This window comes from Cyprinodon tularosa, unplaced genomic scaffold (assembly GCF_016077235.1).
Source record: "Cyprinodon tularosa strain WSP-4 unplaced genomic scaffold, ASM1607723v1 ctg1811, whole genome shotgun sequence".
Taxonomy (NCBI): Eukaryota; Metazoa; Chordata; class Actinopteri; order Cyprinodontiformes; family Cyprinodontidae; genus Cyprinodon; species Cyprinodon tularosa.
This window is the reverse complement of record NW_024038616.1, coordinates 1-22,845: the sequence shown is the minus strand read 5'-3', so window position 1 is coordinate 22,845 and position 22,845 is coordinate 1. Positions and strand designations below refer to the sequence as shown.

General features: G+C 38.8%; 1 protein-coding gene across 2 annotated transcripts; it reads left to right on the top strand.

Moving 5' to 3' along the window:
• The first annotated feature begins 1,064 nt into the window (after positions 1-1,064).
• LOC119781782 (protein enabled homolog) lies at positions 1,065-18,158 on the top strand. 2 transcript variants are annotated; one of them, XM_038282329.1, is made up of 6 exons: positions 1,065-1,187; positions 3,172-3,238; positions 5,757-5,804; positions 9,438-9,522; positions 13,130-13,187; positions 16,353-18,158. In XM_038282329.1, the coding sequence occupies exons 2-6, from the start codon at positions 3,174-3,176 to the stop codon at positions 16,388-16,390; spliced, it is 294 nt and encodes a 97-aa protein (XP_038138257.1). In that variant the 5' UTR covers positions 1,065-1,187; positions 3,172-3,173; the 3' UTR covers positions 16,391-18,158. The 2 variants fall into 2 exon arrangements, with proteins under 2 accessions (XP_038138257.1, XP_038138258.1); XM_038282330.1 differs by lacking the exon at positions 5,757-5,804 and having other exon boundaries at positions 1,069-1,187.
• The last annotated feature ends 4,687 nt before the right edge of the window (positions 18,159-22,845 follow it).

The window sequence follows — 22,845 nt, the reverse complement described above, 5'->3', positions numbered from 1 at the left end:
AGTTGGTCTGGGGAGCCCCAATGTCACTTGCCAGGGCCGTATTGGCCCAGTTACCCAGACGGGCAGTAGGTGGCCCCCCTCAAAATTTCTTTAGAAATTTTCTAGTTATAAGTATTACTGTACTCTGATGTGAGAGATGGAGTAATACAAGGCCTTGTTCTGATCTTCCAATCAAACAGGTACTTTATGTCCTGTTATAAAGGTTTCTTTTATTGTTTGTCTGGAACTGAAGCTAATTAATACAAGTTGTGAAACAACTTATTTTTTAATGTGCAGATGTAAAACTATAATTAACAGACAGGGTGTGTCGCTCTGACATACTGTCAAGCTTTCTGACTGTGATATAGCTCTATCTTTTAATGGAATCCACCAATCAGTGCTGAGAGACATTGTTTGCACCTTTTAAACGGTGGGCTTCTGTTTGCTCTGAATTTTAAAACATGATTCCATTAAGGTCATTAACTCACTAAAGCCTTCTCCATCTACTGTGGTAACTGCTAGCATGTCACTTTCTGTCATGCTAAAAACATTCTGTCTTAATGCCTTTAACTTTCCTTTTGTCACATCCTCTCCTTCTGAACCCAACTTAGAAGATCTGCTGCTGCTGCTCCATGCAGCTCAGCTAAATGGGAGCTATTTAGGTCAGAACTAAAGGAGTTTATCCAGAGTTTATATTTACAACCCGAACAGAAGTTCACTCTGCATCCTTGGATCCATTAAAAAGTGGAAATAATCTGGACCACACTCTAGATCCATTCAGGATTTTGCTCGAGCATGGCTCTGCTCTGGCATTACTTCTATTACCAGTGAGGCTCCGCTTAAGAACCAATTATGTATTGAGGCTGCCTCATTCAGAGCCCTAATTCTCCGTCTGAGGACGGTAAATAAATGTGAACCTTTTTCTTGCAGGAAATGCCTCAGCTTCCTAACTCCACAATTTGTTTTCATCTCTAGTTCTTAAAGCTCCTCTAGTTAGATATAGTAATGCTATTTGGAGGAATGACTTTAGGCTTCTGAGGTTTCACTCTGAAATGTACCAGAAGTCTGTTGTTTAAATGGATAAAAAAAAAAAAAAAATCATTTTGTTTTTGAATGACTTGGCTTTAACTTTAAAACATGTCTGCCTGCCCAACAGGAGGACAGTGAGATCAACACAACCCCAAAAGTGTCAGCCTGTAGCACACCAGGTAAGTTTCTGAGGCCTTACTGCTTTCTTTCTCTGCTTTATTTTCTATCAGCTTTGTAGCATATTTCTAAAGCTTTGATATGCTTTAGTTCTCCTTTAAAAGAGCATAAAACAAAGGCATTGGAAATGTTTTTCCATCCTTTCTTCTGTTAGCTTTGTTAGAAGCAGATGCTGCTGGAGGATTCCACCTGTTAAAAGGGAGGTTTTCCTCCCCACTGTTGCCACATGAATATTCACTATGAGAGATTGCTGAAAAGTCAGCGACGCATTGAAAGCAACGCCAGATGCTAATCCAGGAGGAGGGAGTTCTAGTCAGCAACCTGATATAATCAGCGGAGTATACTTGGATAGAAAAACTTTAATCTGTGTTTGTATGACCAAAACGGTTCGCTCATTAGTTACATAGATGCAAATAATTTGATTGAAGGCCTGATCAGATCAAAAATGTTTCAGCTAAACATGTTTGAAGACAACACTGAAGAATCCAATCCTATTCAGAAAGAAATTTCATTCCAATGTACATAGGAGTTTTTTTCCAATCCCCATTCCGACCGGCGTCAACGGACACAACCATTTGGATCTTTGGAGTAAAATCTCCTCATGTGCAACATTAGTGTGCAGTTTTTCTCATTGCTAATCTTCATACAACAGCTCTGGTCCTCCTTAGAGCAGGATGTGGCTCTAAATATAATGTATGGAGGAACATGCCATCCCAACATCTATCCCTATAGCAAATATTAGCAGAAGGTACAAATGAGCCCTTAACTAAAATGATCACCAAAAACTAAAGTATGATGCGATGGAGGTCCATAATGTGTGAAAAAAACATCAACAGACACGACTAAAGAAAAGGAAATAGGCACTAGGAGCTACAGCTGAGGATGAGCGGACCAGTATGGGTTTGTTTGCAAAACAGGCAGCTTCTACAACTATTGAAGCGTGTCTAAAAAGCTAGACAGACAATCTGATCTAAAGCTCGGTACAAACGTCATGATCGGATCACTTATTTAGTGTCCAGTAGTTTAGACTACTGTAACAGTCTATTCTCATGTCTAAACAAAAAGGAGTTGTCTCGTCTTCAGCAGGTTGAGGACTCTGCGGCGAGGTTAATGACTCATACAAACAGAAGGACTCATATTACGCCGATTCTAAAAACTCTTCATTGGCTCCCAGTCTCTTTTTGGTTTCAGTTTAAAATCCTGGTGCTGACCTTCAGGGCCTTTTAAGGTCAGCCTCCCTCCTACATTAGAGACCAGAACCTGATCATGGTCCCTTATACTTGTTAAAGGACCAGGGGAGGTTTTGACAGCACTGTTTAACGATCTTCCACTTTCCTTGATTAGCTTACTTGATTCTGTTGATGTTTTTAAGAGTGAACAAAAAACCTATTGGTTTAAAAAAGCATTTTAATTCCAGTAGATTAAGGGTTGTTTTATGACCATGTCTTTTGTGACTGTAAATGTATTTTATTTGTATTTTAATTTTGTGAAGCATTTTGTGACCTCTATGTCTGTGAAAGGTACTATGTAAATAAACATTACTTAATTACTTACTACTACATGTAAACAGAGATTTAGATCCTCCGATCAAACAAGAATTAGATTGGATCTGAGAGATTTTATGCCGGTAAATGTAGCTATTGTGTAAATCTAATCTATAATAATTCCTATGTTGACTTGAGATTTAATGCATTACCAAAAACGGGTATCTTTTGAATATTTTTTTTTCCTTTTTTGTGGTTAAAGGGTAAAAAGAAAAGCTGGCGTTTTTAGTGCAGTCTGATGTTTTTAGTATTAGGTTTTAACTGATCATAGAGATTGAGTTCTTCACCTTCTGTCAGACCTGTTAATGTGTTTAATTCCTTGGTCACAGATTAAGCCAAAAAATTATCTTTTGGCTAATATCTATTTACTTTAATGTTTTAAAAAATCTACATCAGCAGAAGTTTGTCCTTTGTTGATTTGTGTGTTTTTGTTGTTTTGAAGACATGCCCAGGAAACCATGGGAAAGAACGAACACCATGAATGGTAGCAAATCTCCAGTGATTGGAAGGTAAAGTTTCCCCTCAGCAGACACTCTGATCATCTCATTACGTCTTCGTCTTAAACTCTAATTAATATGAGATTAATCTGAATCACTTTGAAAACTTTTACAAAACAACAAGCTGTTAGTATCAGCTAGCTTTAGCATGATGCACCTCTGGGCCGTTTAGTGATGCCTAACGACTCTAAAGCTTGTGTTGCCTCTATGTGCACAACAGGGGTTCCTCACACACTGCTATGTTGAGAAAATATCAGATGAGGGATGATGTTTCACTGTCTGACCTGGGGTTAAAGAGACGATAGCATTAGCTAAATATTAGGAGGAGTGGTGGTCTACCAGTTTGGGCATTTCGCCTGGAATCCAGAGGTTCTGACTTCCAGCCCCACTCCCGCACAATGGCAGCCCACTGCTCCCAAAGGGGATGGGTTAAATGCCGAGAGTTAATTTCATTGCTCTGTACTTGTGACAGTGGAATGACGATAAAAAGCTGCAATATTAGCCGATACTGGCTCAGATGTATAACCTGAAGCTCACAGACATTTTGACCTCTGATCGGGTTTATTAATCATGGAACAACGGTGAATCCCTCAAATAATTAATTGTAAATATATCAAACTTAGATAAAAGCGTCACAAAGAAAACCTAAACATAGTAAAGATTTCATAAGTGAAAATCATCTAAAACATCTGAAGAACTCTGAAATTTAAAAAATATAATATAAGATCCCCTTTTAAAATGTCTGTGTGAGGTAATTTGGTCGAGGATCAACAGCTTCAGCCACCGGTTCGGGTTTCTCTGTTGTCTTTTATTCCATTTCACAAACATTTCCTTGAGCTTCCAAGAGCTCAGTGCTTATATAATCAAGTGGCAACACACCTGCACTTGAGTGGACCAAGCCTCAATTAAACAGGAAAAGAAAAAAACAAAGTCTAAACAAAGAAACAAGAATAAAATTAATCTAATTTACAAACTCATCTACATAAAGAGAGAGTCTGCAAAATAAACAGTGTGAAACAAGAGTTACTTTAAAGAAAAACAAACAAAGCATTACTCCAAAGGAAACCCTCTAAAGCAAGATAATCAATGACATCATTTAATCAATTTAGTAGGAAATACTTAAACAAACAATGGTGAGTAAAAAGGAAAGTCAAAACCATTAATATATTTTGAAACAAAATAAACAATTTCATCCAATAATCCTGAAGTAATAGCTTCAACATAATGCTAACACAAACAAACCCGGGATAGTAAGTGAAAGTCAAAGTTGCAAACTAATGTTTAAATTTAAGCATTACAAATCAGAAGAAAGAATAAGGGACAAGTGGTAAACACAAACAGAACCACTTTGTCACAGTCTGTAGGTCTGAAACAAAGATTTGAAAGATGAAAGAAAATACTATCTGGTTTAACACAATATGTTCACTGCGCAGGTCATTAGATTTTTTTAAATAATAATAAATGCAATTAAAACACAAGAGGCACATCTGGTTCTACAGATCTAACATTTATCCTGATATATGCAGATTCATGTGAGCACAATTACAAAAGCACAATTACGCTGCAACAAGTTTTAATTTTAATAAGTCACTTTTACCTGCTTTAAGTGCATTTTTCCTAAATTTACTAGGTAAGTGAAAGACTTTGTTAATGCAACAAGACAATATATATTTAAAATAAGAAAAAACAATTACATTGTTTTATTTCAAGTGAATATTAACTAATTATGTTACTGTAAGAGTAAAAGTAAGAATTCTATTGGCAGATCATCTTATTTACCTGCTCAAATTGAGGCTAAAGACACTTGATTTAAGAAATGTTGACTTATATCTGGATTGTTTTTGCAGTGTAATAAATATATATAGCAGCATGTTTAATCAGAATTTTTAAATAAGACATTTGCCTTCTCACTTTGAAGTGGTCCAGAAGCCAAACAAAAGCACCTTATTTCATTCAGTAAGAATAGAATTGCCATGTTTGCACAGATCTCAGCCCATCTGCCTCGTACCAGCTGTCATGCATGGCAGGGACGGGGTCATGGTTTGGGCCTTTTTTACAAAAACACTTCAACAAAGGATCTAGATATGATCTGCAGTGCATGATATGTGAGGAATGCTATGGAACAGAGGTGAAAGATACAAGGTATGTTATTTTCATGGTCTGAGGAAGGTAGTGAGACACTAAGTGAAACACTGACGTGATCAGAACTCATCTGATAACTGAAGCATGGCTGACGCCGACTCATCAACTGGACAATGATCCCAATCATAGCAACAAATCTGCAACAAAGTGGCTAAAAAGAGATAAAAAAATCAAGACTAAAGTAATCCAAAGTCCAGCCTGATTAAATGCTGTGAGACTAAACTCCCAAACAAGGGGTAATTTTATTTGACATAAACATATAGTGATGTTTCTAAAGGTTAAAGCTTTAGGTTAACATGAGTTAATGTTTGTGAAGATCTCATAAAGACGCCTCATCAGGCAGCTAGAGCTGTAGGAAGTAAAGTCTGTGTCTCTGCTGCTCACACAGACGAGAGTCTCCGTGGAGAAATCCCATGGGAGCAGATTCCTCCTCCAGGTAGAGAGACAAAAGCTCTGAGGAGTTTCAGGAACCTTCTCCTCCAGTCCAGCTCTTTCCCTTAATCTCAGTTTGCTGTGATGGAAGTGTTCTTTTCCTTCTTTACAATTTAGAAAGCAGTAGTTGTTAAATGCTTGGAGGAATGTTTCTGTGTGTTCCTCTCTAACCCGCCGGCCTGCAGGGACCAGCTTTGTGTGGCTTTTTTCCCCCCGATGATGAAATTCAAACATCATCTTGTCGTTGTGTTTGCATGCTGTTTTCATCCAGACATTTTCTGTACTGCTCCAGAACAGAGGAATCTATGCGGCTGTGTCACATTCTGCGCACCCTCCCTATCATTAGTGGCCGCCCAGCACAGCGTAGAGTTGGCGTAGGATTATCTTTGCAGAGCCAGAGCAAATAGCGCCGTCGTTCACAGATAAGGCCGAGCGTATGCATGAGAGGGCACACCAGATGGGAGGTCTGGTTGGTTAAAACCAGAGCCAGAGAGCTGACTGAGCTCTCAGAATATTAAATATTCATTTTTCTACAGACTGGAAGAGGCCAACTTTCTCACACAGTTGCAGAATATCTGATCTTTGTTGAAGTTGTAGTGTGTAACATGTGGAAACAAACCGTTTCAGTTTTCAGCTCGATGACCTGCCGCTCAGCTCATTTCCTTTCCTTTCACTTTTCCCTCCTACCAAGCTTCCTCTCTTTAAACGGATTGGCTGCTTTCTGAGCGAGTATAGAGCAACCGGGGGCTCGGCCTAATTGCTGGCATCCTCTTTGCTTTTTTGGGGGCTTGACTTTAACACAATATTTTCTTAGTCCAGTAATTGTGTGAAAAACATACTGACAGATCCCTTTTTATTTATTTCAGAGAAACAAGACAAAGTCACAAATTATACATCATGTTAAAACTTGTCAGCCTCTGAACACGCTTAAATATATGGAAGAAAGTCAAAAGAAATCATGGTTTACATATCAAAGTATTCTTTCTAATAGTAGGAATAAATCCAGTTGTTCTAGTTCTGGATTCAGAAACACAAATGACCCCTGGGCTGAAAGATTTGATCCACCACCAGAGGTGATGGAGAACTATGAAAGATAAAATCTAATACAGCACAAACCTTTAGTGCAATCAGCTGTATTCTAATTCTAAATGCAGTGAATGAATGAATAGGGATTTATTTCAGGCAATTTTTCAGACAAACAAATTAACAAACATCAATAAATCAATCAACTAAATACACACAAAAGAGGGGCGTTGACATTAACCAAACCAAACACCAATTTCCAAACTAACTAAATTCACCTGAACATATATAGAAAAAAAACTCCACCAAATAATCCTGTCGGTATATACAGCCAGAGAAATGACAGTGATTAATGTAAATTTTCCGAAAAGGGTATGAATAAGTGAAACTTCACAACCCCCTCTCCCTCTAATTACTTAAAGTTGAGTAACCTTCCTTTAATGCAGCTAATGTTGGAGAAAGACTAACCCAAATTATGTTTGATTGGCTGAAAATTGACCAAAACAATTCTGTTGAACCCAAGAGATTTACAAGAAATCAGAATATTGCATTTTTTATATGTTGCAGGAAAAACTATCAAAAATATCAAATATGTGAGACTAAACAAGGTCTATCAAATATCAAATATAGTTTGATATTTTGTGGCCCATGTAATAAAGGTTTTTACACCCCTGACCTAAACTGACTTGTGTATCTAACCTTTATGGAGGGCTGGGGTTGGAAAGAACAACTTAAGAAAGGCATGTAGAGAAAACACCCAATATAATACAAAAATTGTAATAATGTTTTGATTTAAAACACAGTTACTAGTCCCCAGGCAAAACTCTATGCAGTAAATAACACTATCCCACCACCAAACATGGTGGTGAGAAGGCAGCTTGTGCTTCCATGCATGCCCTCTGTGTGAGCATGTTTCAAACAGGCTTTCTCTACATCAACATGCTGGGTTTTTCTTTTTACATTATTTATTCAAATGGTTCTTGCCACTGGTATAATTTTAAACTGAAACAGAATGAAGGACTGCTGATCAGCTGACGCCTAAAGCTAGCTGTTCAATTGGTGCTAATGCTAGCTGTTCAATTGGTGCTAATGCTAGCTGATCAGCTGGTGCTAACACCTGATCAGTAGCTCTTTTTCAGCCAAGCTGATCAGCTGGTGCTAACGCTAGCTGATTAGTAGCTCTCATTAAGCCAAGCTGATCAGCTGGTGCTAATGCTATCTGATCAATTGGTGCTAACGCTAGCTGTTTAGTAGCTCTCATTCAGCCAAGCTGATCAGCTGGTGCGAACACTAGCTGATCAATTGGTGCTAACGCTAGCTGTTTAGTAGCTCTCATTCAGCCAAGCTGATCAGCTGGTGCTTATGCTAGCTGATCAGCTGGTGCTAACGCTACCTGGTCAGTAGCTCATTTTCAGCCAAGCTGATCAGCTGGTGCTAACGCTAGCTGATCAGTAGCTCACATTCAGCCAAGCCGATCAGCTGGTGCTAATGCTAGTTGATCAGTAGCTCTCATTCAACCTAGCTGATCACATAGTCCGTTCTTAAGAAGAACACAGAAGCCTCTTATTAGTAGGCTCTAAATAATACTAAATTTTAACTTATTTATACTTGTACTGAATAGGCTGTAAACAATGCATTATTCTAATGTTATGCTATTCCAGCAAGTACTTCGTAAATAAAACAACAAAAGTCAGTCAGATAAACGGAAAATCATATGAACATTTTTTCAAATAAAAAAGTGGTTAAAAAAAACACCATCAGAGCCAGCGGTTCTTCACACAAGACTAGGCTGAGATAGAGCTACTGCAGAATGTCGTTAGCCCTGGCTACGGTTAGCCTTTGAGGACCAGTGGTGGCCACAGTCCTCTCAACATTGGATAGGCCATGTAGTGACGATTTAAAGTATAATGTTCTCGACTCAATCTGAAAATGTAGATTTGTAGAACAACAGGAGCAAAACAGTAAACTTTTAGCTTAACATTCTGAGATCTGGAAGCTGCTGCTGCTGCAGTGCATGCTGGGATAACTATCAGTCTGAAGAACGCACATGTCAGTTCTGATGGATGGTAGCACTAATGCTAGCTGATAGACTAGCACTAATGCTAGCTGATAGACTAGCACTAATGCTAGCTGATAGACTAGCAGTAATGCTAGCTGATAGACTACCACTAAGGCTAGCTGATAGACTACCACTAAGGCTAGCTGATAGACTAGCACTAATGTTAGCTGATAGAATAGCACTTACGCTAGCTGATAGACTAGCAGTAATGCTAGCTGATAGACTACCACTAAGGCTAGCTGATAGACTAGCACTAATGCTAGCTGATAGAATAGCACTAGCGCTAGCTGATAGACTAGCAATAACGCTAGCTGATAGACTAGCACTAATGCTAGCTAATCTGCTTGATTCTTAAAGGGAAATGGGCTACGATCAAAACACACTATTTTAATGCTTGACACTTGTCAAAAATGTGCCATTTTTGAAACCCTGCCTTAAATATCAATACTTTATTACAGAGGTGTGTTTTGTTTTTTTATGTACATATCCACAAAGTCGTATCTTTGAAAGGTTCTCTCTGTAGCCTAAGCTTCCTCTTGGTTCTTTGTTTGACAGACCCAAATCCACCCCGACACCCACTGCATCCTTAAGTGCCAACGGTGTGCCAACAGAAACGGTTGACTATGACAGATTGAAACAGGTAAGAGATCATTCTGAAGATTCCTACAAGATTACAATTATGGACCAAGTCTTATTTCTGCAATGTCTAATATAAAAAACTTTCTGCTTTTAGCAGGTTTACAGATATTATTTGTAATTATATCAAAGACACTATTCTGTCTGTACAGGACTAACAGATTCAAAATGAAGTCTTTCTCAGACTTTTACTGCAGATATTTATAAAACAAAGTATTTCAGGTTAATCCAGGTATTTATGGTAGCTATTTAGAAAGGAAAGTGAATTTTTGATAAGTCCTATGAACATTGATATGCATTTTATATCACAGTCAATTTATATTCTCCTAATCTATCAAATTAAAAATTGGATTTCCTCTGTTTTACCAGGGTTTGCTGCTGTCTCTGATTTTGTTTAATGCCCTGGTTGAATATATTTTTTGTTCTATATAAATAAAGGTAGCCATGTCACCAGTGAGCTAGCATTGTTGGGTGAAATATTTGTGTACTCCCAATCCTCTCTGTACCTGCTGGTGTGAGATATCAGCTGTACTGATGGTCAGGTACTGGTAAACAGCAGACCTGACAACACAACCCAAGTAGGGAACAATGAGTTTCGCCAAATATCCAAATTGCTAATTTTTTTTTAGACCAAAAATTGATATTTAAACAATATTCCAATTGGGAATTTTGATTTAAATTATTTCCTCTGCACCAACAACCAGCATGTAGTTCCAAAAAAGTTAATGAACAATGTTCCAAGTTTTAATACGTTTCATAAATTCAAATGTCAGAAATAGCGTTGAGTTCGAAGTTTTATATCAGGAGTAACCAATTAAAATCAGCGGGCTCCAATTAAAGAAAATCATCAGCCAGCAAAGGTCCGGAGACATTTTTAACTATAATCTGTTACTTTAAACACAATTTAACACTGAAATAAAATTAGGTGTTTATGCATCCATGTTGTACATTTAATTTTTAAATAAAAAAATATACAAAAATAAACATAAAATGTTTCCATTTTAAATCTAAAGTGTGTTTTTAAGTAGAAAACAACAATCGTTCATTTTGGTGTATATGGACAATTTCCTGATTCACATATTTTATAAATAAACTGACCGTTTTCTGTCTTAATGTTCACAGTGGGCTTAATGCTGCCCTGCAAGGCTTTAAACCTGGTTTGAATGGAGACTAAGCCATTCTAAAGCACATATCAAGGAGCTCATTTTGAGCCTGGATCCATATTTATTTTTGATTCTGTTCATGGTGGAGAATCCTGCTTCACAGCAGCAGGTTGAGCCAAACATCCTCTAAATGTTCAGGGTCATCTTTGAGCACCATTTCACTTTTCTTTCACCAGTTCACCGCAGTTCTTCCTGCAGTCCACTCTTTCTCTGCGCTCTTTTTCTCATCGTCTTCTCCTTCTTTCCCATCGCCTGTGGTCCACTGTGGTCCGTGACCTCTGTTTTATAGAGTAGCCCATCAAAACCTTTACTTTAACTGTATAAAACCTCAAACTCAACCCTATTCCTGTCATTTTGAATTGAAAAAGCTTTCTGGAAGAGAAGAGACACGTCTTCAAACTTGGAAACAAAGTCCATTGGATTATCTTTAACCTTTTTATAATAACTATGTCCTGGATGACTGAGAATCTTCACCAGCATCAGCATGTAGCTGTTTTACTCCAGGGTTTCATTGTTTTCATTACCTCACTAGCTTGCTGTCGTTGCTGAGTGTTCTGTTGTTGGACTTTATTGTTGGGTGGGAAAGTTCCTACATTAGCTGCATAGCTGCGACTCTCCCACCCACCACCCACCCCGTCAGGCAGCAAGCCCACTTTTTGTGTGGTGATAAAGTCTGTTCTACTCTTGTTAAAGGTGAAACCTATAATTTTAACTCCTTCTCTTCTGTTTCTGCACCATTTGCCAGCTGGTTGCTAGGTCCTTTAAAAATTAGCCTTAGCAAACATTTAATTTATGTATGCAGAAAGAAGCAAAAATCTCTGCATGGTTTTCTGAGCTGCTTTGCTTCCATAAATCGGCACTAACGCTCAAAAGCTTGATCCAATCCCTGAATCTAACCTAATATTCTTTTTGGTGCAGAATCCTTTCATGTCGCTGTTGCCATTGGGGATGCACTGTCAGAGGCGGTTCTAGACAGGGCCAACACGGGCCTGTGCCCCTGCTGGCCCCTTTTATGGCCCCTGTACTGAAAACACTCACAACAAAATTAATGTATTAAGCAGGTGCAATTATTTAAAATAAATATCTTTTTAGATTTGTTTTTGCAGTGTAACTAAATCAATTTCTAATGATATGCGATGAAAAAAAGAGACTTTTATTTATTTTTACCTTGGACAAATTTAATATTTTGCCTGGACAATTTACTTTAACAATTATTTAGAAATTGCGAGCAGCTTTAGCTTTTAGCTTTCTCAGCTGTTCTGAGAAATGATCACATCCGTAAGTTTTTATCCATAAGATCAAGTTGCAACTTGATCTAACTGGGCTTTATGGCTCATTTATAATAATAAACACTCTCATCCTATGTTTTCTTGTTTGTGTGTGTTTGTGTTATTCTTTGGTTCTATACACTGAATTTCTCCACTGTGAGATCAATAAAGTCTATCTTATCTTATTGTAGCCAGAAGTACTTTATATGATGGACTCATCAAAATTTGCAAACCAATTATTCATATACTGCACATATTTTTCAGTACAATGTGTACTTTTATTTTGCACTGTTCTATGCCCTTATAATGCCCTAATATAATGTGTAAATTGAGCCTCTGCAATTTGAAAAATAGTTTTGTAAAATTGAGATTATACTGCAAATGCACTTTTTTACCAAGCCCACTAATAAACAGGTTATTTAGCATAGGAAACGGTGACAATCAGAAGTATTTCAGCTACTAGACTGATAAAAAAATGTCAACTTGTTAAAAATCTCTTTTAGATCAGTGCTGATAGTCAGCTGAGTGCTTTTCTGCCTTCAGATTTAATCAATGAAACCTTTGATGCAGTTTTAACACAATATCACCATTCATTATCCACTTCTGTCTGATTATTTGATCTTTTTATTTTTTTGCTATAAATTTGAGCTCTATTTGAGGTTTTATTTCCATAGAGACCAAAGTATTGGTTCAATCTGTTTAGAAATGTCTAAAGCATTTCCTCTCCTTGGTTAGTTGTGTCATTGCTAAACTGGGCAGAAGTAGTGGTGGGGTGTGGGCAGCTCCTCCCTCTGACCTCTCTGAATGAGTCGGTTAGATAAGTCGAGTCTCCGAGTCCTGCCTATCTACTGGCAGACTGCCGCTCTCGTTCCCATGGTCATTTTCTCATTCCCAGAGCTCAGAGTTGAAGGATCAATCATGTCAGTTGTGGTGCCGCTGAGCCCCTCTCTGCTGCCTCTGTCAGCTGTTTAGGTCTTGGTGTTATTAAATCAGTCTTTGAGCCTAATCTGATGGGGATTCCCACTCAGGGATTAGCTTCCCTCCTGTTACCAGGAGCTAACCACCTCCTCCTAGCAGCAGGAGCTGCTCCATGGTTCTCAACCTGCTAACTTCTCTGAGCTGCTCAAACATTTCTCTGTGTTTGAGAAAACTTCATGTTTGTTTCTTTTTATTTTCCCAGGATATCCTTGATGAAATGAGAAAGGAGCTGTCCAAACTAAAAGAAGAGCTCATTGATGGTAATTATTATAGCTGTGAAACTTTAATGTCTGTCTTCTGATCTTCCTTCCTCATATTTACAGAAGACTTCATTTTTATTCAACGCATGTTGAAAACAGGAAGTGAAATAACGTCATTTCAGAAACACGCAGTTAGTCAAAGGTTGACTTTAGTTTCGGTGCATTCTGTTGCCCTCATGTTCCCCCAAATGTGAAACGAGGCTCCTTTTACCCACAGAAGGCCTGCAGCCTGTTTGGGTTTTTGTCTTTTTTTTTTTTAGTTTTTTTTTTTTTACTCTTTTAGACTTAATTTATATAGTTCTATATAATCCTAGTATTTTTTTCTAATCATAGTAACAGCTCACTTGGAATTATAGATATGATCCCCCAGTGGCTCCATCAGGAACACATTCACAAACACCCAGATCAGTCACAGCTTTAGCGTCAGCTAAACTCACAGTAATTGTAATGTTGCAGTTAGCAGTAATTCTGGGATGTTTACTCACTGTTTAGATTTGACTATTGTTTGCTGCTAAATTGTTTATGGGTGAAACTTGTGCCATCAGGGACTTAAATTATAATTGCCCTGATTGAATCTGTATTCATGTCATTTGAAATTAACTAAATCACTTTAAAAAACAATTTAACTTTATGAAAACAGAATATTTAATGGTGTTAAAGGTAGATTCTATTTCTACACCTCGAAGCTTTCACCTCAAAGATCACACGGGACAAACTTTTTTAATAAAACTTCATAACTTATATGTATTAAATAACAATGAGACATGACAACAGATTTTGATAGAAACTGTAATCTTACTCAGATCACAGAACTTGCTTAGAGTTACAGAAAGCAGCTGCTTACCAACCAGGCTCACTTCTCAGGAATTCGCCTCAAATCACATTTAATGAAGCATTTTATACATCTCCAATCTGCCACATCATTACATCATACAGGTGCTGGTCATAAAATTAGAATATCATGAAAAAGTAGATTGATTTCAGTAATTCCATTTAAAAAGTGAAACTTGTATATTATATTCATACATTACATACAAACTCATATATTTCAGATGTTTATTTTGTTTAATTTTGATGATTACAAATGACAACAAATGAAAATCTCAAATTCATCATATCAGAAAATTAGAATATTACTGAAGACCAATAAAAACAAAGGATTTATAGAAATGTTGGCCAACTGAAAAGTATGAACATGAAAAGTATGAGCATGTACAGCACTCAGTATTTAGTTGGGCCTCCTTTGGCCTGTATTACTGCAGCAATGCGGCGTGGCATGGAGTCGATCAGTCTGTGGCACTGCTCAGGTGTTATGATAGCCCAGGTTGCTCTAATAGTGGCTTTTAGCTCTTCTGAATTGTTGGGTCTGGTGTATTGCATCTTCTTCTTCACAATACCCCATAGATTTTCTATGGGGTTAAGGTCAGGAGAGTTTGCTGGCCAATTAAGAACAGGGATACCATGGTCCTTCAACCAGGTACTGGTAGCTTTGGCACTGTGTGCAGGTGCCAAGTCCTGTTGGAAAATGAAATCTGCATCTCCAAAAAGTTGGTCAGCTGCAGGAAGCATGAAGTGCTCTAAAACTTCCTGGTATGTGGCTGCGTTGACCCTGGACCTCAGAAAACACAATGGACCAACACCAGCAGATGACATGGCACCCCAAACCATCACTGACTGTGGAAACTTTACACTGGACTTCAAGCAACGTGGATGAAGTGCCTCTCTTCTTTTCCTCCAGACTCTGGGACCTTGATTTCCAAAGGAAATGCAAAATTTACTTTCATCAGAGAACATGACTTTGGACCACTCACCAGCAGTCCAGTCCTGTTTCTCTTTAGCCCAGGCAAGACGCTTCTGACGCTGTCTGTGGTTCAAGAGTGGCTTGACACAAGGAATGCGACAGCAGAAACCCATGTCTTTCATACGTCTGTGTGTGGTGGTTCTTGAAGCACTCACTCCAGCTGCAGTCCACTCTTTGTGAATCTCCCCCACATTTTTGAATGGGTTTTGTTTCACAATCCTCTCCAGGGTGCGGTTATCTCTCTTGCTTGTACACTTTTTTCGACCACATCTTTTCCTTCCCTTCGCCTCTCTATTAATGTGCTTGGACACTGAGCTCTGTGAACAGCCAGCCTCTTTAGCGATGACCTTTTGTGTCTTGCCCTCCTTGTGCAAGGTGTCGATGGTCGTCTTTTGGACAACTGTCAAGTCAGCAGTCTTCCCCATGATTGTGTAGCCTATAGAACTAGACTGAAAGACCATTTAAAGGCTTTTGCAGGTGGTTTGAGTTAATTAGCTGATTAGAGTGTGGCACCAGGGGCCATCAATTTTGAGCCTTTTCACAATATTCTAATTTTCTGATATGATGAATTTGAGATTTTCATTTGTTGTCATTTGTAATCATCAAAATTAAACAAAATAAACATCTGAAATATATGAGTTTGTATGTAATGTATGAATATAATATACAAGTTTCACTTTTTAAATGGAATTACTGAAATCAATCTACTTTTTCATGATATTCTAATTTTATGACCAGCACCTGTACATGTTTTTCAGGTGAGGAGACATCCATGTCTCCAGCCTTATCAAAATATTACTTTGTTCTCAGCTGAAGCACGCCGCTCTCCTTCCATTCCCAAATCTTTGCCACATGCAGAATAAAGATTATGACTGTATATATCCAGACCGAGGAAGTGTCCTAATTAGATTATCTATTGGGGAAAACGTCAGTTCTGACACGCAACAGGAAGCTAATATTAATTAAGGTGTAATAAACTCAAACATAATTTGAAAATGTTTTCATTTCAAGTTTAAACCGGTCGCTTTTTACTTTCAGCTTGATAATTGAATTTCAGTTTTTCTGTGACGGGCATCTGTGGTTGTCCGACACAAAGAAACTGAAATTTCAAGCTGAAATTGAATCATAGAACACAAATATGTCCTCAGACCAAATTCATTCAGTTTAGAACCATAAGATTCAGTTTTATTTTGTAGAATGTGTTTAAACTAGTTTGCTGAGTTTCAGTTTGCAGGAATGCAGATTCAGTCCATGGACGTCCAGTCTGTTTCTGATGTTCAGTTTCTGCCCTCTTTAACCCAGAACTGTAAAGACCTTAGAAAGGATCAGCTGACCTTCTGTGTCCTTTTCCTCTTTCTGTGCAGCAATCAGGGAGGAGTTGGGCAAGTCCAGCACCGCGTAGAGGATCCAAACTCCCTTTTCCTAAAACACCCACACCCATGTGACCAGAAAGCCAACCACAGTCCGTTTATGACCAGACAGCAAGCAATCACAAAGATGGAGACTTTGATGAGAATCGCTTTATCCCACAGAAAGGACAGCATTCGGTGTCTGATGGAGCAGCAGGTTGGAAGTAGGAAGATGCTACTTACTGACTCCCCCCTCAGCCCCCCCCCCCCCCCCCCCCCCCCCACCTCCCTGCCAAGGGCATCGCCTCCTGGGGGACCGGGCACAGTCTGCCAGAGAAGCGACTGTCTTTATGCAAACACGGTTTCTCTTTTTGTATCCCCTACGGTAACAACGGCACCTAAATGCAACGTCGAACTCCTCACTGATGCTGTAGTGACCCCTGATGCTCACAGTCAGAACTCCTGGAATTTCCTATCAGATGTTTTGATGAACTTGGAGACAGGAAGAAATCTGGGACAGAACTAAAAAAAAAAAAAAACAGACTTTTTTCCCCATAATGCCATTGGGGTAGCGCGTGTGTGTGGCTGAGTGTGAGCGCGTATGAGGGACTGCCAGTCTCTGCTGTAGTCCCACTCCGCAGGACACTGTAAAGCTCGTCTTCCTCAAATGCTATTTTAACCTGAATATGTACAAAACAAAGAGAGAGTTATTTAGAGAGAGTATCTATCAACCACGTCTGTTTGGTCTAGATCTATAGTACGGCCATATCTAGTAGCTCAATAATCCCTCATGTCTGTCAGTTGGTGGGCTCCTAACCTGAGGTGTTTTTATTCTGTCTGAATTAGTTTCCACTCATTTATTTCTCTGTAACATTCAGCAGCAGGTGGATGAGACTCTTTAGGATGGGCGCCCCCTGCTAGGATGGCGCCATGGCGATACGGGGTCATACTCATCCTTTGTTACACCTGAGTGCTCTGTTGTTGGTTCGTCAGTGCGATAGGATCACAAAGTCTGCCACGAAACTGCATTAAGCGTCTTGAGTTTTATTACAAGCAATAAGTGTAGCATTAGCTCCAATGCCCTGACTCGCCATCCCTGCGCCGCCGCGGCTTTTCACGCATCGCCTTTGGTGGATAAAAACCATCAGAGCACTGTAAACATCCCCCATTCTGAAAATCACCAAACTCATTTTGTTTTTTAGCTTTTTTTATTCTATCAAACCCAATGATAATATATAACCATACATCCATAACCTTTAACTGTAGAGAACCTTTCCCCATGCAGCCCACATGCATGTCCATCTACGGACGCAGGCGTGCCATTTTCTTCCCTCCTCCATTGCTCACTGAGGAGCTTTCTTTTTTGTTTTTTGTTTTTTTTCAAACATAAAACTAAGTTTTCCCAGTCCTGTTATCGACTAAACACGTGGAGTTCACTTTGACTCTTTCTATTTAGTCCAAAACTCAAAGTACAATCAACTTGAGAGGGGTGTGTTGCAAGCTTAGAGGCTGATTTCCAGATTACAGATTAGAGATTAGAGGTCAGATGACCCATTTAAAGGCCACGTTACAGCTCAGTATTCCGGTTTTGTCTGAATGAGATCCTGAAGAGGGAGAGCTTCATCATCACAGCGTAACCTAAAAAATGCCTTAGGGCCGAGCGCCTGGATCTGTAGGGGAAACTGATTGGTCTCGCATCCAGTTGGATTCTCCTCAAACAGCTACAACCTGAGGAGGAACCAGAGCAGCGTTCAAAAAATGTCCTGCTGTGCGGCGACGACGTGAACCCTTTCCAACTTCCCACCAGGTTTGATTACAGAGGCTGAAAAAATGATGGAGCGTTTCATATTTGCTGTTGCAGCCTTCCACTTCTCTGCTAAAAGTCTTGAACTCTTGAACGCAGCCCTAATGAACAGAAGACAGCTTTAAACACCTCTCTGCTTCCTCTATTTATCCGTACAAACTAGCAAAATTTTCACCTTCAGTAACAGGATCAGGATGATGGCTAATAAAGTGTGCTGCGTTCACTGACCAGGTGAAAAGATTGGATTTTTTTTTTAATTCCATGAAAAAAAAAAAGCTGATGTCCATCTTTTATCCATAAATCCTGCTGGATCTCATTCGATAAAACTCTTAAAGGGCTTTTGATGTCACAGCTTTGTTACACATCGCACTCAGTCATCCCTCCGCCATCAGAAACGGCATTAAAGTAACGGTTATGGCGTCGCTTCACTTGGATAGCCGATACCATCCGTTTTTCATTTAGCTGTGTATATATATATTATTTCTAGCAGGCATGCTATGGCTGTCTATTAATTATAAAAACTCATCTTCACCTCAAACTTTTTCTGATAAATCAGCCAGCCGTCAGGCTTCTCTGAGCTGCACATTTACTCAGAAATGATTGCACTTTAAGACAAAAACTGGCAAAGCAATCCAGCATCCCCTAAAACCAGTCATTTAGGGCGTCTGTTGCCAGCAGCAGTGTGGCTCCTCTCACCAAAGGATCTAAGCCAGTAGCCTCCTGCTGAACATCACTCTCAACAAAGTCGCCTTTCTTATTTTTGTATCATCCTGTCTAGAGACCTAAAAGCGAAGGTGTTTTAGGTGTCCGGTGAAATGCTTTTGGTACGGGGGGGGGGGGGGGGGGGGGGGGTCTCTTTGTGAAGCGATGTGGTTTGTGCCTTGTTCCGAAGTTGCATTTAATATGTCAAAGTAATGCGTAGAGGCGGTCTTTGTTTCTTTCTTCATTTGTCTTCATGGTCCGACTCATTTAAAGGGAGCATTCAGTCAGGTTTGGGCTTTTAATCACGCTTCCACCAAGATTATTTTAACCTAAATGTGATTAATCTAAACTGTTTTTTCTAAAGTTCAGAGGTACAATCAAACTTTGATAATAGAAGTCCTGATCTTCATTCTGATGTAATTTCTGATATTAACCTGAATCTGTCATTAGAAGTGGAGACGGATAGCTGTGTTCATGTTAAAGACTGTTTTTGGTTCAGCATCTCCACTTTCTTCAAACCAGAGTCAAATCAGCTCCACCTTATTATGAGGAGGAAGTTTCCCTGTGAATCTAGAGATCTGCAGAGGAAAATGAAGATGTGACCTGGCTGCAGTTAGTTGCATTCTTTTCTTATCTGCATTGTACCATACTGTTACTCATGTTAATCAGTCTTTTCTTACTAGCTAACATGCTGTTTTGTTTGAGCAAATAAAATAAGTTGCAATAAAAGTTAAGAATGGCTTCATTTTTAGCGTCTTGGTGTCAGATGTGCATGACTTTAAACCTGGACTCAAAATGTAGCGCGTTAAAACATGGCTAAAGCTTTCCATCCTGCAGTTTATTTCAATAGGAAACCAGAGAAGGATTCAAATGTCTGTGGGAAATAACTTCCTGCTCTCGCCTCGTCAATAACTGTTGCTGTGCGTTTTAGGCTACGTTCAGACCGTAAGAAGCAGGAGCAGCAAAAACGTGTATGCTGCTTCATTTTTGATGCTTGTACAAGTTTAGTTCTGGAGTGTGGCTGAAGCATCTTTGCTCCTCTGGCTGAACGGTGGAAAAAGTGGGTCTGATACGCGTTGGGCGGAGCTACCCTATCCTTTCTTTGCCTGTAACAATGGCAGCTATATTTGCTGCGATCAGTGGGTAAAAAGTTGTTTTAATATGTTTTTAAGTGAGAAAGTCGACCTGAAATCTTCATCTATGCAGTCAGTTCATCCAGATTCCCATCCTGCTTTCAATTATTTCTCTCTTGGAGCCGTTCAGACCTCCGTACACCTGCAGTGCGCTGTCACTGGGAATCCTGTTCAACTGCAGCCTCTGACCCGGTCGCCTCTTCGCGGTTTGCTGCTACTGTTTCCACTGGCTGGAAGTCGATGTTATCATTTTTCATGTACATAATCCAAACTGCATGCACCAAAATACCGTAATTTTCTGACTATTAGCCGCACCTGAATATAAGCCGCAGAAGCTAAATTGCATGATTTGTACATATACAAGCCACACTGGACTATAAGCCGCAGGTTTTTTATGTTTAATTACCATACGGTTCGTGCTCAGAGAGGATTGTCGGGAAAGAGGCAACTGTTTGAGGAAGCTCCTATTTATTATTTCTACCGGTACATTTGTTTTCCATAATGAGGGTGTCACACAAACAGTCTTGCGCTCGCAATGTCCCTCTTTCTCGCTGTCGTTCTGTGTCGTACCACTCGCAGTAGAAGTCTGCTTCCGGAGGACCTCCGCATTCCCGGCTACCGTACTTGTGTGTTGAAGCAAATGTGACGTCAACATGGTGGATGGTAAAATCCATAGATTTAGGTATTACCCTAGTGGCCGTTAGCTGTAAAAGTCCGTAGATAAGCCACGTTGTTATGTTATATATATTGTTAAGACGTGAGGTCGAAAAATGGGGAAAAAGTTGCGGCTTATAGTCCGAAAATGACGGTAATAAAAGCGAAAATATTTTGCCGGCAGATTTTAAGTTAATTTAGGCGTTAATAAATTGTTTCAGAGGAGTGATCACAGCGCTCTGCATCATCAGCGTTGTGTTTGTCTCCCTGCCAGCTCCCAGATCAGCTTCTCTGATTGGTTGATACGGCGCGTCCAGCAGCAAACTTTTAATTTTTCCAACTCCATCAGCTGCTGCTTCCCGTGCACGTCCAGTGTGTCAGATGCTCAGAAGCTCATCAGGTGCTGCTCCTGCTGCTTAAAACGAGCTACAGGACCTTTTGCTGCGCCAAGATGCGCGTCAACCATTGACTCTGCATGTAAACTAGCTGCTACTGCTGCTTGCGGTCTGAACGTAGCATTAGCCAGCTGGCTAATGAAGGCTGCCTTATTTTTCCCTCAGCTATAATAAAGGTAAGTTTATCCTACTTTTTTTTTATTTTTTTTATAGTGTTGGTTATTTTTGAGTGTTTAGCTATGCACTGAAATCTGCTTTAAATGGAAATTGGAAAAAAAAAAAATGCAATCCAGAAATTAAACCATGAAAATATTTTGCTAAAAAAATTTGAGTAACTTCTTTTTTTCTCACTCTTTTTTTGTTTTTGTTTTTATTAAAATGTTATTTTTTTGTCTAATTTCTAGGATTTTTTTTTTTTTTTTTACAAAAAGTGGAACAAACTTCAATCCATAGAGGACCACTCATAACTGTTTAATTTGTGCTTAAATGTTTTGAGAACATTAATTTGATCTGATCCTTTTTTTTTACTTAAAGTGGGTGAAGTTCACCCTCTTATTAAATGGTGCGCAATTTAGGACACAATTTGCCATCAAACTGTGAACAATTCAGAGAAAAATAAATGTTTTTCCTTTAAGGTGAGCACCAGCTGAACTGCTGTGTATTTCTGTGTATTATCATGGTGCAGCAGCAGACAGGTGGTCCATGGCGGCCTCCCTCAGTGGTATAAACTGGACAATAATTCCTTCTCTTTTCTTAAAAAAAAACCTGAAGGCACGTTTACGTTATCCACTCAAACTTAGACATGTTTTTGTGTTTTTATGTTATGATTTTGCATCTGCAGAAGGAAGAATGAATCTCTAGCTTTAAGAGATCTCTTCTTTTTACCCAACAGCCATACAGGTAAGTCACCAAACTAAAAGTCTATGTACTTTTATTAATTGGGAAGTTTGTCTGATATTCTTAAATAGAGACAGGACTTTAGAGGAACACTAATCTCATATTGCTTTAATGGAGGCAGCAGAAGCAAACATTGTCATATTCAATTGTTTTTCTGTTTTTCTTTATTATTATTATCAACTTATTGTTTTTCTGTTTTTCTTTATTATTATTATCAAGTGGGAATGCTTAAGCATTCCCACTTATTGTTTTTCTGTTTTTCTTTATTGTGTGAATGCTGTAGGCATTCACACTATTGAGATCCTGTTTCTCTTTATTCTTTATTGTGTGAATGCTGTAGGCATTCACACTATTGAGATCCTGTTTCTCTTTATTCTTTATTGTGTGAATGCTGTAGGCATTCACACTATTGAGATCCTGTTTCTCTTTATTCTTTATTGTGTGAATGCTGTAGGCATTCACACTATTGAGATCCTGTTTCTCTTTATTCTTTATTTATTTTTATTCTTCCGACCATTTTTTTGTCACGCTACTACTTCTGCATACTTTATGCTATTTCAACCATTCAAATTTCACAATATTCAGCTCATTTAGGACATGTGCGCTATGTCTTTTTGTATTTCTACCTCTTTTGCTTTTTAAATTATTCAGCTTTTTCTGCAAATTTTTGCCTCATTGAAATGAATGGCATTTTGCTAAAATTCTGCTAAATCTTCTGCTATTTTGCTCTTTAACTACTTCTGCATACTTTCAGCTAGAAACACCATTCAACTTTTAAAATGTTTCCGTATCTTTCTGCTATTACAGTTTAACTCGGCTTTTTGCTAACTTTTACAGTTTTGCTTCAGTGAAGCTTCAAACTTTTAAACAATTTTTAAAGATTTTCAAATTTATAATGGAAGTCTATGGACGAATGTCACTGC